This window comes from Chrysochloris asiatica, unplaced genomic scaffold (assembly GCF_000296735.1).
Source record: "Chrysochloris asiatica unplaced genomic scaffold, ChrAsi1.0 scaffold00163, whole genome shotgun sequence".
Taxonomy (NCBI): Eukaryota; Metazoa; Chordata; class Mammalia; order Afrosoricida; family Chrysochloridae; genus Chrysochloris; species Chrysochloris asiatica.
The window spans coordinates 6,031,327-6,047,978 of record NW_006408681.1 but is presented as its reverse complement, the minus strand read 5'-3'; the positions used below and the strand labels follow the sequence as shown (position 1 = coordinate 6,047,978).

Below are 16,652 nucleotides of genomic sequence, written 5' to 3'. Positions count from 1 at the left end.
TTTCAGTGACTGATTGCCACTGTTGGAGAAGGCAAGGACAGAGAAATAGTGGAATCCCACAGTTTTCTTTTTTTTTGGGGGGGAGGGGGGAGCGGGTGACATTGAAATATTTTTCAGACAATTTAAAGTTTAAGAATCATTTAATATGTACCTACTGTGTACAGGGAGTCCTCGTGTGTGACACTGTGGGTTAATGCGCCAGACTGCAAAGCCATTTGAACTGCAAGGTCGGTGGTTCAAGCTCACCAGCTGCTCCTCGGAAACCCTATACAGGGTCTCTATGGGTTGGAACCAACTTGTTGACACTTAACAACAACAACAAGTGTGACTCTCTTAGAGTCCTGGTGTGGTGCTGCAGGATAATGTGCTGGACCACAAAGTCAGTTTGAACTACAAGGTTGGTAGTTCAAACCCACCAGCGACTCCTCAGAAACCCTATACAAGGTCACTATGGATCAGAACTGACTCCACAGCATTTAACAACAGCAACAACAACAATAACAATGTGATTCCATAGCACTTAACGACAACAGTGTGATTCTAATCTACAGCCTGTACTTAGAATACCTAATTTAATTAATATGGCCATTATTTTTATTTCTCTTTATTTTCACTTTACAAACACAGGTTCTGTATAGACACACTACATAATTACAGTTCTTTCATCTAAATTAAACATTCAATTAAATAACTAGACTGTTTTGTGTGAGGTAAGATCAAATCCTGATATGGCCTGATGTGGCATAATGAATCAGACTGCAAAGCCATTTGAACTGCAAGGACCTTGGTTCAAGCTCACCAGCTGCTCCTTGGAAACCCTGTACAGGGTCGCTATGAGTTGCAATTGACTCGACAGCACTTAACAACAACAACAAGATAAAATAGCATCTAGAGTAAGTTAGTCCATTAATACTTTCCAAATTAGCTATGCCATAGACGGCACTTAACAACAACAATAGCTCCTTTGATAGAAAACCACCATTTTTTCTTTTTACCCACGTGACACACAAAAAATGAAAACTTTCAAGACTGATGGAATTTGTTAACCCTGAGCTGAGATACCTTTAATAATATGTAGTGTAGTGCTCTCATTTTCTAAAAGAAAAATGAGAGACCCAGAGAGGTAAGGCAATTTGTCCAAGACTTTACAGCTAATTTGTAGCCAAGCTGAGATCTAAAACCCAGTAGTTTCTACTGTACATTAGTCCCCATTTATAAGGAGGTACTTAGGTTCAGATAAACCATGAATTCCTTTATAGACATACAAATGGACATGTAGTCACTTTGATGCTTTTAAAATTAAGATGCCTCAGAAGAAGCTGCAGATATACTGTTGTAATTCTTTCTATTCATGTTATGATGCAAATATTATATTCAGATAGAATGAGCACTCTTCTCTTTGTGCTTTCATGACACTTGTGCAGATTTATAGCATAGAAGTAAAAACTAAAAAAAGTTTACATGGCTGGTTCTCTGATACCTTAAATTATGCTTTTTAATGGTACTGGATCCCCAACACCAAGAAACAGCAATGCGTATAAACTGTCGTTTGCTTAAAATCTGGGACAAAACATCTTGTACAGTCTTTTCTGGGCTTGTATATGTGTGTGTATATGCAGGCAAAAAGAAAAAAAAAATCATAAAATAGAAAAGACTGAGCAACTACTACATCTGAGAGTAATATTTTTCATTATTTCAGTAAGCTTATTTGAGTGATAATTTCATTATTTAAGTGGAGGGTTCAAACTTCTACCATTAGATTAGCAGCTGAGCATAAACCTAGAGACCAAAATATTTATAATAGCTCTCATTATGAAACACTATATATCTGGGATGATTTTCTACTACTAAATAAAATAATTTATAAGTATAAGAAGTCAGGTACTTAATGCTAGTGGGTTTTTTTTTTTTTTTTTTAGAAGTCTTACATTTAAAATTTGGGGTCCTGGTATGGTGTCACAGGAAAAGCACTAGACTGCTAACTGCAAGATCAGTGGTTTAAACCAACCAGCTTCTCAGAAACCCTATACAGGGTTTCTATGAGTCCAAACTGGCTTATGATACTTAACAAGAACAATATTTAAAATTTACATCTTTTTGTTTGTGTATTTGTCTTATTATCTGTTTAATGCTCGAGATTTTAAAGTAGAACTATGCTTGTAATAAATTTAATAGTGCAGTATTTTTAAAGATGGTGCTTTAGTTAATAAAATTTAAGTATAAGTTCCGATGCTCAACACTGTTACATGCAATATCATGCAATGTGAACATAAGTTAGCCACAAAAAGAAAATCTGTATCAGGGGAAATTATAATGATGGATCAGAATAAAGAAACAAACAAATTTTTTCTAGATAACGTGGTTGTTGTTAAGAGTCCTCAACTCAGTTCTGACTCATAGCGACCCTTTATAGGGTTTCCAAGGAACAGCTGGTGAGTTTGAATAGGTAACCTTGTGGTTCAAACCGACCTTTCAGTCCAGTGCTTTGTTCCATAGACATAAATGAGACCAGGAAATTCACTCATCAGGTGAAAAGCACATCACATGGAAGCAAACAGTGGGAAGAAAAAAAAAGTTACATTTCAGCAGAGATCATGGCTTCTGGGTAACCATAGCAACTGCTCGGTATAAAATAACAGCTTTTTTCTTTATGAAAAAAATTCTGTGGAATGTCATATGATTTGGTTTTTATTTGCCAAATAAACTTCTTTCAAAAATCATTTGTAGTTTGTTTCTATTTCTCTAAATGTAAGAGTATGCAATCTATGTTCATCTTCTTCATTCGTACACCTGTTTTTCCCATCCCCCTTCTTTCATGTGACTTGGGACACTTGATTGTTTTCCCACTCTATGTTATAAATCAGAGTCCTGGTGAGGAGCTGTAGGATACACTCTAGATAATAAAGTCAGTTTGAACTGCAAAGTTAGCAGTTCAAATCCACCAGCTGCTCCTTGGAAACCCTAGGCAGGGTCTCTTTGAGTTGGAACTAACTTGATGGCACTTAACAGCAGTGTTACAAATCACCTATGTTGTAATAGAAAACGGAGAGAGTCTTGCGTAGAAGACCTGGTCTCAAGTTCTATCTCTGCCATTTTTCAAATGACATTGGACAAGTTATTTAGAATCTCTGACCTTCAATTTTCTCACCAGAAAAATAAAATGGGGCTCAATCATATCATGTGCTTGCTTCCCATGTTGATGGAAGGACTAAAACGAATTGAAAGCAAAATAATTTAGTAGAAATAACATAATACTTTAAATAATTTACTTAGCAAAAAGACTCTAAGCAATTTAACAACAAAAAGACAAACAATCAAATAAAAAAGAAGTAGACAGAAGACTTGAACAGACTTTTCACCAAAGGCGATATTCTAATTGCCAACAACCATGAAAAGATTCTCAAAATCATTAGCCATTGTTGTTGTTGCTAATTGATGCCAAGTCGGTTCTGACCCATAGCGACCCTGTATAGGGTTTCCGAGGAGCAGCTGGTGAGCTTGAACTGCCAACCTTGCAGTTAAAATGGCTTTGCAGTCTGGTACATTAACCCACAGCACCATGCCAGGACTCCATTAAGGTGATGAAAATCCAAAATACAAGATAACAAAACCAAATCTCAACCAAACCCATCACCATCAAAACGATTCTGGCTTATGGTGATCCCATGTGTTATAAAACAGAATTACTCCATAGGGTTTCTGTGCCTGTAATCTTCATAGAAGAGGATTGCCAGGGCTTTATCCCATGGTGCTGCTGAATGAGTTAAAACTGCACTATCCACGGACCTCAATGAAATACAATTTTGTCCTTTTAGAAGTATTGTTTAAAACAACAACAACAAAAAAACCCAACAACAACAGAAAACAACAGGTATTGAAGAGGATCTGAGGAAATTTGAATCCTCATCCATTGCTGGTGGGAATGTAAAATGGAAAAGTCATAGTGGAAAATAGTTTGGTAGTAGAACTATGATATGATCCAGGAATCCCAATCCTAGATATATACCCAGAGGAATTGAAGGCAGAAATGTAAATAAAAAACTGTACAAAAAAGTTTGTTGCAGAACTGTAGAAAATAGCCAGAAGGTAGAAACAACCAAAATGCCTGTCAACAGATGAATGGACAAACAAAATATGTAATATACATACTATGGAATACATCTCATCCATAAAGAGAAATGAAATTCTGATGCATGCTGCAACATGGATGAACCTTGAAAATAATCATGGTGAGGAAAATAAGTCAGTCACAAAAGAACAAATAATGAATGATTTCACTTATATGAAATAAACAAATATATAAAACCAAAGACACTAATGGTTACCAGGGATGGGCAGAGAAGAAAGGAGGAAGTTTTTGTTCAGGGAACTTAGAGTTTGCCAATGATGGTGTGATGACTAGGATAAGGATAGTGAGATTGGTTCCACAACTTGATAACATAATCAGTTGGATGAATCAATATATACATGTGCAAACTGCAGAGATAGAGTACATTTATGTGTATTTTATCACAATAAAGGAATACAAAAAACTCTGGAAAATTGCCTCATTATTCTGAAACCTTTATGTCCCTAAAATTGGAATAATGTGTCTTAAACCATTGTGTAAAGGAATTCAATTAAATCTGCATGGGTAAAATAACTAGTTTAGTAACCAACATATTCTTAATTTCACGTTTGAATTATTTTTATATTTATAAAATTCTACATAGTGCTTTTATATAATAATAAATATGTGACTAACGTTATGGAGCCAAAATTTAATATGATTTGAATGCCTGCCCAAATATTTTGTATCCAATAATATTTATAATTGTTGGTGTTAGTTGCTGTGGAGTTCATCAGATTCATGGTGACCCATGCGTTACCAAGCAGAACTACTCCAAAGCGTGTTCTTCGCTGCAAATTTTACAGAAGCGTGTTGCCAGGCTTATCTTCTGTGATACCTTTGGGTGGGTTCAAACCACCAAACTTTAGGCTAACAATTGAGCACAAACTGTTTGTGTTATCTAGGGATCTTATATTTATAATAGCTGTCACTAATAAATATTATATAACTGACGCTATATAAGATATGGAGTCTTGGTGTGGTACATAGGATAATCACTGAAGTGCTAACCACAAGGTCAGTGGTTCAAACCCAACAGCTACTCCATGAAAACCCTGTAAAGGGTCACTATGAGTCGGATCCTATTTGATGGCACCTAACAACAGCAACAACATATATACTTTTCAAATGTTGAAATGTTTGATCTTTGATCAGCTGCTCCTTGGAAACCCTATAGAGGATCGATATATGATTCTATGGCACTTAGCAACAACAATAACAATATAGCTAATAATACCATTTATTGAATTTATGACAAATTATTTTAAGGCTTTCTGCTCCCATAAAGTTTTACAGCCTAGGAAACCCTATACAAGGTCGCTATGAGTTGGAACTGATTCCATAGCACTCCATCACCAGCTTTGAACTTATAAAACTTATAAATTAATAAATTTTTAGAAATGCTGCCAATTAAATTGCAATATAATGTTTTTACTCTGTGTATTTCTTCCATCTTCTTTTGATGATTGCGTTATCATTCAGTATTTTTCCCATTGCTGTTGTTATTAAGTGCTGCCATGTTAGTTCCAGCCCTTAGCAACCCTGCAAAGAGTTTCCAAGGAGGGACTGGTGAATTTGAACCACCAACTTTGTGGTTCAAACTGACTTTGTAGTCCAGCACAGTAACCCAGAACACCACATCTTTCAATACCACAAGTAGAGGTTTGAATTTTACACTTTAGTTCACTCAGCTTGAGAAATGAGTTGGTTTTCTAACTCCAGGTCTTTGCACATTTCATTATAATATTTGACTTTGTCTTCTCGAGCTGACCATTGAAATTTTCTGTTCAGCTCTTGTGCCTTCTCACTTCTTCCATTTGCTGTAGCATCTCTATGCTGGAGAGCAAGTTTCATAGTCTCTTTGGGCATCCATTTTGGTCTTTTCCTTCTCTCTTGTCTTTTCAGTGACCTTTTGCTTTCTTCCTGTATGATGTTCTTGATGTCATCCCACAACTCTTCTAATCTTCTGTCTTTTAGTGTCTAATGCATCAAATCTGTTCTTCAGAGGATCTGTAAATTCAGGTAGGGTATATTCAAAAGGTTATATTTTGGCTCTTGTGGACTTGTTTTCATTTTCTTCAGCTTCAGTCTGAATCTACATATGAGCACAGGAAAATTGATGCATTTGAATTATGGTGTTGGAGGAGAATATTGAAAGTACCATGGAATGACAAAAGAACAAATAGATCTGTGTTGGAAAAAATACAGCCAGAATGCTCTTTAGAAACCAGGATGGCCAGACTTCTTCTCTCATACTTTGGACACATTGTCAGGAAGGACCAGTCACTGGAGAAGGACATCATGTTTGGTAAAGTAAAAGGTCAGAGAAAAATAAGAAGACCTCCAACGAGATGGACTGGCACAGTGGCATCATCGATGGACTAAAAATGTAGCAACTATTGTTAGGTTGGCCCAGGACCAGGCAGTGTTTCGTTCTGTTGTGCATAGGATTGCTGCTATGCGGAGGTACTGACTTGATGGCACCTAACAACAACAAAATAATGTTTTCAATTGCATAGACTTTTGTTTTTTACTTATTGAAAGAGCTCTGTTAGATTACTCAGTCACATATTTTTTTTATCATAGAGTAATCTTCTGCCTACATAGAAATAAAACTACAAGCAACATAATTTGGTGAAGGATTTTTAAAAAAATGTCTTCATATTTAGAGTTAAAGCCTTCTAAATCACTTTTTAAATTAGAATCAGCAATATCTGTTCTTGATTTTAAGAGATTTTAGTTGGTTCTGAAGAATAAGAATTAAAAATATTGCATGGATAGGTCCAATGGGAGCAAGGAGGCCAGTGAAGTTATGAATGAGCCTGGAGTACTTGCTTTGGCAGCACGTATATTAAAATAGGAACAATACAAAGAAGATTAGCATGGCCCCTGCTCAAGGATGACATGCAAATTTATGAAGCATTCCATATTTTTCACATCCCCAAAAAACAAACAAGCAAACAAAAAACAGAGGGAATAGAAGCACATACTGTTGAATGATGATGCACAGAGGAGATTGTAACCATTGCAATGAAATGATATGATGAGTGTAAAATTGATGTTCTCCAATGTAAACTATCACTCAATTCACAACAAAAACTTATCTTAAAAAAAAAAAAAAAGAGTGAGCAAGGAAGAGTAGAAGACTAGCATCAGTCAAGATCCCAGCATAAAGTAAATCACACACTTAAAGCAAGTTATATTATCATTTTTCATACTTATCCACATGTTCCAGACTCATGGAAACACCATGTGTTACAAAGTAGAAGTGCTCCATAGGGTTTTTGTTGTTGTTATTTCATTTATTTTATTTATTTTTACTTCAATTTTAATAGAAGCAAATTTCCATGCCTCTTTTTTTCTATAGTATCATGGGGTGGATTTGAACTGCCAACCTTTGGGATAGTTGTTGCTGTTGTTGTTAAGTGCTGTGGAGTTTGTTCTGACTCATAGCAACCTTGTGCAGGGTTTCTGAGGAGCTGGTAGGTTTCAACCACTAACCTTTTGTTTAGCAGTCCAATACTTAGCCAACAGAGTCACACCAGGATAGTAGTCAAGAGCCAATGATTTGTGCCAACTATGGAATTCAGGTTATATTGATGTTGTTGTTAGGTGCCACTGAGTCAGTTGTAGCTCACAGCCACCCCATGCACAGCCGAAGGAAACTCTGTCTGGATCTGAGTCATCCTCACAGTTGTTATGCTTGAAGCCATTGTTGAAGTCACTGTATCAGTCTTTCTCTTTCTCACTGACCCTCCACTTTACCCAATGGTGGTTGTTAAGTGCTCTCGAGTTGGTTCCAACTCATAGTGACCCTTCATAGGGTTTCCAAGGAGCAGCTTCTCAGTGTAAATCACCCACCTTGTATTTTACAGCCCAGTGCTTATCCTACAGCGCCACTCCAGAACTCCCCACTTTACATGGTTGTTGTTGCTAAGTGCTTTGGAGTAGGTTCTGACATAATGACCCTGTATAGGGTTTCTAAGGAGCAGCAGGTGGGTTTGAACTGCCGACCTTGTAGTTCAATGTCTAGTGCTGATCCTACTTTAAATTACTGTTAAGTGCCTTTGAGTCAGTTCCAACTCATAATGATTCTATATAGGGTTTCTAAGGCTGGTGAGTTTGAACCACCAACCTTGTGGTTGAAATCAACCTTGCAGTCGAGTACTTATCCTACAGTCCCATACCAGGACTCTACATTGTTGTTGTTGTTAGGTGCCATCAAGTAATTTCTAACCCATAGTGATACTCTATAGGGTTTCCAAGAAGCAGCTGGTGAGCTTGAAGTGCCAACTTTGTAGTTCAAATGACTTTGCAGTCCAGCACATTAACCCACAGCACTTCTGTAGGATTCTACATTAGGAGAATTTATTAATAAAATGGCCTTCCCTAAAGATTTACGACCTCAGAAATCCTACACAGCATCACTATGACTTGGAACTTACTCCATGACACTTGACAACAGCAAAACATGCCTTAAAAGACAAAGGGAAGGAGAGGCCTGGACCTTAGAAAGGAAAGTGGAGTAGAAGTACACAGGCAATCCCAGTCGACTCAGCAGAAAGACAACTAGGGGAATAATTAGTCCAAACTCACTCCTCTTCTGTCCTCTGAAATATTGTTGTATCTCCATTAAGCAAGCCTAAAGGAAGTAAAAGGACAAAAGAGCCAATAGTCACAATTCTTACAAGTCAATTTCCTAAAATCCATATCTGGGTGAAGACAGATAAAGCATTACTACTGGAGCAAATAAAATATATGATACAAAGAAATCCGAGGGTGCTAGATCAGGCAAGACATTGGGGGCTATTTCAAGGACTTTGATACTTACTCTGGCTGGAATTTATTACTAGCTTTAATGTTTTACTAGAAAGTAACTACTTTTACTTCTAGCTGGTGACAGTTGCAATTGACAAGATGGACCAATAATTCTTTCCTATTACTGCAGGTGCTTGTAGTCAGTAACAAGTTTGCTTCCCACAGATACTTCAAAGGCATCCTTTAGTTTGATTTTCTTCTCTTTTTGTACCTTTCTCCCCACCAAATTTCCAGATTAATCTTGGCAATGTTCCCTGTTTTAAAGTTCTCTTTCATACTATTGGATTGTTGGTGTTCTCAATGCTGTAAAGTCACTTCCAATTCAGAGTGACACCATGTAACAGAGTAGAATACCCACACAGGGATTTTTTTGGTTCTCATCTTTAAATAAACAGTCATCATGATATACTGACTACAAAATCCACTTCTAAGTTGTCAGGGCCCAGTCCTGGTGTGGCGCTATATAATAAGCACTGAACTATTAACTTCTCCTTGGAAACTGTACACAGGGTCTCTATGGATCAGAACCTACTCCACGACCCTTAACAACAATACATGGATTGCTTCTTAGGGCCTTGCATTGCTGCCTCATTAGGCTAAAAAGCCAATACACACTAGGGGTAAAACAGGAATAGCATCAATAGATAATAAAGCAGAAGGCCTCTTCAGACATGTAGCTGTATCACTTACTCAGTGTTCGCCACTTAATATGTGTTTACTTAATATCATTTGCTATTACTTGTTGTACAACTTTCCCCCAGGAAGTATTCTCTATCTGAGTGGTTGTAGTTGTGGTGGTGAGCCGTGGAGTTGGTTCTGACTCATAGAGACTCACAGTGCCACATCTTTCATATGAAATGGCTTCAAATGGTTCATGGGAAAATGCAATGAAAACATAATGGAAACTTTCCAGGAATTTTTGTGAAATTTCCTGGGGTGGTGCTGTTAAGTGCGATTAGGTCATTTCAAAAGGACTTTGTGGTCCAGTGCTTATATCCTACAGTACCACACTAGAACTCTTCATATATTATATTAAACCAAAGTTCATAGTCAAGTATAAACTAAATATGACTGGTGGTGGTGGTGGTTATGTGCCATGGAATTGGTTCCAACTCATAGCGACCCTGTACTGGGTTTCCGAGGCTGTAAAATCTTTATGGGAGCAGAAAGCCTCATCTTTTTCCCGCGGAACAGCTGGTAGTTTTGAACTGCTGACCTGGAGGTTCACAGTTACCAGACTAAAACCTATTTTAGATTTTAACCTAGAAAATGCTTAAGCAAGTTTAATGTTGAGTACTGATGGAGTCCTAGTGTGATGCTGTAGGATAAGAACTGGATTTGTAACCATAAAATCAGAGATTCAATTCCATCAACTGCTCCTCAGAAACCTTATCTAATATCATTACAAGTTGGGACTGACTCAATGGCACTTAACAACAACAACAACTACCACTGGTGTATATTAAAGTACAAAGTATCCTAAATATGGAATCAGATGACTTGGGTTGAGTCTAAACTTCATTATTTACTTGTCATGTAACCTAGCAAAGTTGACTTACTTGCTCTAAGCCTCTGGTCCCTCTTTTGTAAATGTAGAAATACTGTGTGATTTTAACACAACATTTAAATAAAACATTTTATTATACAAACATGACTTGTCATTTTAAAATGGTATTTCTGCTACCGGTCACATTGTTGTTGTCATTAAGTGCCTTCAAGCCAGTTATGACTCATAGTGACTCTGTACAGGGTTTCCACAGAGCATCTGATGAGTTTGAACTGCTGACCTTACATTTCAAACCGATCTTAAGGTTGAGTGCTTATCCTGTGGTGCCACACCAGGACTGCTGGTGTGGAGTCCAGGGCCACATTGTTGTTGTTAAGTGTCGTCAAGTTTGTTCCTACTCATAGCAACCCTGTATAGGGTTTCTAAGGAGCAGCTGGCTGGGTTTGAATAGTTGACCTTCAAGTTCAAGCCAACTTTGTGGTCCAGTGCTTATCCTACAACACCACAAGCTAAATTGTTATGTTTGAAAATATTAGCAGAGCTTCCAAGGAGTGACTGATGGGTTTGAACCACTGACCTTGCAGCTAGCAGTCTGGTATCACACCAGGACTCCTAGCATCATATAGGTTAATGATAATAAAACTACTGCATACTGAGTGTTTATTATCAGTAATGTCTTGTGCTGTGAGCTTTTTGTATACAATTAAAAAAAAAAAAAGCATTATTTTTAAGACTCAGCAACACAATGCTTAACATGAAATGAATGTTCAACAACAAATACCTGTTGAATCATTTTCTGTGTAAATTTTTGCAGAGAGTTATAGAAATAGAGTCCTATAGAATAAGCACTGGACCTCAAGGTCACTTTGAACTACGAAGTTCAGCCATTTTTAAATGACCTGAGTCAGAACTGATTCCATGGTACTTGAAAGATTGTTGTTGTTGTTGTAAAGTACTGTGGAGTCAGTTCTGACTCATAGTGGTGACCTTGCACAGGGTTTCCGAGGCTGTAAATCTTTACGGGAACAGACTACCTCATCTTTCTCCCACGGAACCGCTGGTAGTTTCGAACTGCCAACCTTGAGGTTAGCAGCCTAATTCGTAACCACTATGCTACCAGCTACTGTCACCATTTGATTAGATGAGGCCTAGGTGGCACTGTAGTATAAGTATTGGACTGCTAACCACATGGTGGGCAGTTCAAACCCATCAATGTTTACTGGGAGAAAGGTGAGATTTTCTGCTCCTGTACAGATTTACAGCCTCAGAAACCCTATACAGGGTAGCTGTGAGTAGGATACCAACTCAACAGCACTTAACAACAGAGGGGAACTTAAGTCATTTTCCTAAGAGGCAGATACAAAACTAAATTTAGGTTTTAATCTGCACAGCTTATTCTGCAACTCCCAGAAAGTTGCTTCCTTCAGTAACTTACTTTAAAATATTAATCGGCTGCTGCTTAATTATGATAATCAGGAATTAAAGATGATATTAACTAACTCCAACCTCCCCACTTTTTTTTGTGAGTCATAGATGGTGACAGTTTTTCTAACATAAAGGTGTTTTGTGCAGATCATCTGCAGTCGCATAGAGGAGTACAACAGCCTTCAGGCTTTATGCAATGGGACACCTGAGGGACCATTACTGCGTAATCCTGGAAACCATGACAAAGCCAGGACACCAAGGCTCCCCTCCTCATCTGATGTGGAATTTTGTCTGAGTTTGACCCAATATGAATCTGGATCCATGGATAGAACTGCTAATTTCAGCTTTAGAAACACACTGGAAGGTAATACTTCTTCTTTCAATAATATTCACTTTTTTTTTTTTTTCCTATTTAATGTTAAACTCTCATTCAAAAGCCCAACTCCAGGGATGTTTGGCAGTTCAGAATTTTCTGATTTGAGTAAGAACCTATGAGGTGTGGATAGAAGGATGAACAGATAGATGGCTACTACCCTTAGCAGAGTCTAGGCAGCATACCATAATTCAACACATTTCTAATGCTTCAGCAGACTAGACTGGCTCTTGTGTCTCTGCTTTATGTTCTTATCATTTGTATTATTAGCACTTCCCTTCTTTTCAAAACAACTCATTTTATACCTACACTTCCTCAGGCGTGGAATCAACCATATTTCTACAAAGCTATGATTCTATTTAGAGGGAAATGCTATCTGGGCACACATTTTGCTTATTGGAGAGGTACGTTTTATCTCAGAACTTGTACAGAGTGGGGATATGAGTTGTCTTGGCCTATAGGTATTACTCAAATGATTATAGCTGTTAGGAGAGCAAGATTATTAATGCAATTCTACATGTATTTATTGAAAACAAAACAACAACTTTTATGCTCTGTTTTTTTCAATAAACACATATAGAACTGAATTGTTGCTGTCAAATGAACCTTGCAGTATTACTGCTCTTTTTATCTTTTCAGCCTTCTGAGAGGTACGTAATGTACTACGCATGGAATAAAATGTCACAGTCATTGTTGGAATGGAGGAACAGTTGAGCTTTTGCCTACTGAAGTCATTTATGTAATTTCAGCTTTCCTTAGGTTCCAATGCTGAAATAAAGAGTGAAGATGTACAATTTATCAGTTGTGTAAAGAGAATTGATGTTGCCAATTAAAGCAAAGAAAAAGAAAATTGTTATAAAACAGCCTTCTAAGTATGCTGAATAGGTGATTCCATGGGTGGTTAAAACACTAGACTGCTAACCAAAGGTCAGCAGTTCAAAATCATCATTTGATCTATTTGGAAAGATGATATAGTTTGCTTCTTCAGTGATTTACAGCCCGGAAAATCCCATGGGGCAGTTTGACTCTGTCCTACAGGGTCATTAGGAGTTGCAGTCATCTGGAAAGCAGTGCATTTGGTTTGGGTTTATTGGTAGTTAGGTTCAAAGAAGAATCAATCCTCCCTTGTGCAAATATGTGAATATTGATGATATCCTTGATTTCACAATCAGGGATATTTTCAAGAGTAGTGTTGCAAAATGCTATTAACCCCTGGGAGTTTTAGTGAACTTGAGAAAGACAGTGGCCCCTGAATTAAACTGCCTAAGTTTGGATTCCAGCTCCACCACTTTCTATTTAATGTCTCTGGGCCTTAGTTTCTTCAAAGAAACAGACCATCTCACCTTTCCCCATAGTAAAGGAGCCCTGGTAGCATAGTAGATTTCAAGCTGGGGTGCTAACCAAAAACAAAATGTCAACAGTTCGAATCTACCAGTCACTCCATGGGAGAAAAATGAGGTTTTCTGCTCCTGTAAAGATTTACAGCCTCGGAAACCCTACAAGGTCGCTATGAGTTAGAACTGACTCCACTGCCCACCAACACCACCCAAAGATTTATATCCCTATACTGGTCGCTCTGAGTCAGAACTGATTACACAGCACACAACTACCACCACCATCATAAGGATAGTGTTAGTATATGAAAGGCACTTCTATAAATGGCTGTTACTGTTCTTAAGGGCCTAGTCCAACTCATAGCAACCTGTATAGGGTTTTTGAGAAGTGACTTGTGGGTTTGAAACACTGACCTTTTAGTTACCAGTCCAGTGTTTATCCTACAGACCCACGCCAGGACATCGGTTAGGTTATGAAGCTAAGACAACTTACTGACAACACAGCTGTCATTGATGAACTTCTCTAAAAGTATATTTAAAAGTTAAGTAGAGGCTCCTGAGAAAGACCAAAGAGCAGCTCATGATAAACTAGGTTTAGCGGAAATATAAATAAGCAAGCGAATCGGCAAAACATTTTTTCTAGAGACAGGTCCAGAGATATTTCAAGCGGAATTTTCAGGAGTAGACAGCATAAAGGTTCTGACAACCAAAAGGTAAAAAGGTACAGGATGAAGGAACAGCTTTAATTAATTAGTGTTTCCCCAAATCAAAATACCATGCCTGGTATGTATTAGGTGCTCAGGGAACACATCGGCTCCATATTATAAGCACTGGACTGCAAACCACAAGGTCTGCAGTTCAAGCCCACCAGCCTCTCTGCAAGAGAAAGGTGATGCTTTATACTCCCATGAAGATGGAAAGCCTTGGAAACCTTATACAGTATCACTATGAGTCAGAACCGACTCAACATCACTTAACAATAGAAAAAACAAGACCTACAGACTGACTAATGAATCAATGAATAAAAGAAAGCTATGTTGTTAGGTGCCTTGGACTCATAACAAACCTGTGCACGACAGAACACAACACTACCCAGTTCTGCACCATCTTCACAGTTGTTATGTTGGAGCTCGTTGTTACTGCTAATGTGTCAGCCCATCTCATTGGGCTCTTCCCTTTTTTCGATGATCCTCCACTTAATCAAGCATGATGTCCTTCTCCAGTAACTGGCCACTCCTTATAACATGTCCGAAGTATGCAAGACGAAGTCTCACCATCCTGGCTTATAAAAAGCATTCTGGATGTACTTCTTCCAATACAGATTTGTTTGTTCTTCTGGCAGTCCATGATATTTTAAAAAAATTTTTCTCTAACACCACAATTCAGATGCATCATGTCATGTGTCCAACTTTCACATGCATATGAGGAGATTGAAGATACCATGGCTTGGGTCAAGCACATCATAGTACTCAAACTGTTATCTTTGCTCTTGAAGACTTTTAAAAGGTCTTTTGCAGCAGATTTTCCTAGTACAATCCATCATTTAATTTCTTGACTGCTGCTTCCATGAGTATTGATTGTGGATACGAGCAAAATGAAGTCTTTGACAACTTCAATAATTTCTCCATTTATTATGATACTATTTATTGGTCCAGTTGTATGAACTTTTATTTTATTTCCATTGAGGTATAATCCATACTGAAAGCTATGGTCTGTGATCTTCATCAGTTAGTATTTTAAGTCCTCTTTGTTTCCAGCAAGCAAGGTTCTATCATCTGGTTGTTAATGAGTCTTCCTCCAATCCTCATGCCAAGTTGTTCTTTATATAATTCAATTTCTCACATTACTTGCTCAGCATACAAATTGAATAAGTATGGTGAAAGAACACAACCTGCAGCACACCTTTCCTAATTTTAAACCATTCAATATCCCCTTGTTCTGTTTGAACAACTGCCTCTTGGTCTATGTACAGGTTTCTCATGAACATAAGTGTGTGGAATACCCATTCTTCTCAATTTTATCCATAGTTTCTCATGATCCACATAGTCAAAAGCCTTTACACAGTCAATAAAGTACAAGTAAACATCTTTATGATATTCTCTGCTTTCAGCCAAGATCTATCTGATATCTGCAATGATAGCCTTCATTTCACATCCTCTTCTAAATTTGACTTGAACTTGTGGCAATTCCCTGCTGATACACTGTTGGAACCATTTTTAAATGATCTTGGAGTCCTGCTGTGCTGTAGGATAAGCATTTGACTGCAAGATCAGTTTGAAATGCAAGGTGAGCAATTCAAACCCACTAGCTAATCCTTAGAAACCCTATGCAGGGTTGCTTTGAGTAAGAACCTACTCAATAGCACTAAAACAACAACAAAAATTTTACTTGCATGTGATCTTAATGATACTGCTCAATGCTTTCCGCATTCCATTGGGTCACCTCTCTTTGGAATGGGCACAGATATGGATCTGGTAACTTTCTTTAAAATTCTCTGGCATAGTTGAAAGAAAGCTTTCATCATTAATAAATGCTATATTTTAAGCACAGCATAAGACAAAATCATTCTCAAGCTAAACTATGATTGTCTATATCTTCTTACATGATACTACCTTGTTTCTAACAATCCTCTTAAACAAATTTAATTTAGGATAGTGGGAAATTAATGTTGGAGGGGACTTCTTAATGTAGTTAAGCAACCCATTCAATGATGAGTTATCCAGTATGATAGTATTCTGAAGTGACCATTCAGGGATTGGAAACAACCTTCCTCACTTGGGAAAACTAGGAAATTTTTGAGAGATCCATTCAACTTAAAGGGCCCTCCATGAGCCTCATACAGTAGAAAACTAAGGAAGTACAAAGGTATCATAGATCGAATTGTGTCCCACCAAAATATGTGTCAACTTGGATATGTCATGATTCTCAGTGGCTTGCCAGTTATACAGTGATGTAGTATAATAATTATGTGATGACTCCCTATTATGTGATCTGATTTGACAAACCAGTAAGAGATCTGCAACAGCCTTAATCCCATTTGTTGTTGTTGTTGTTGTCAGGTGCTGTTGAGTCGGAACCGACTCATAG

General features: G+C 37.6%; 1 protein-coding gene across 1 annotated transcript in view; it reads left to right on the top strand.

Moving 5' to 3' along the window:
• TYR (tyrosinase) overlaps positions 1–16,652 on the top strand; it is a 121,182-nt gene that overhangs the window by 4,635 nt on the left and 99,895 nt on the right. Inside the window, exon 2 of the mRNA XM_006871216.1 lies at positions 12,006–12,222. Within this exon, the coding sequence (XP_006871278.1) occupies positions 12,006–12,222 (217 nt within the window). The remainder of the gene's footprint in view (positions 1–12,005; positions 12,223–16,652) is intronic.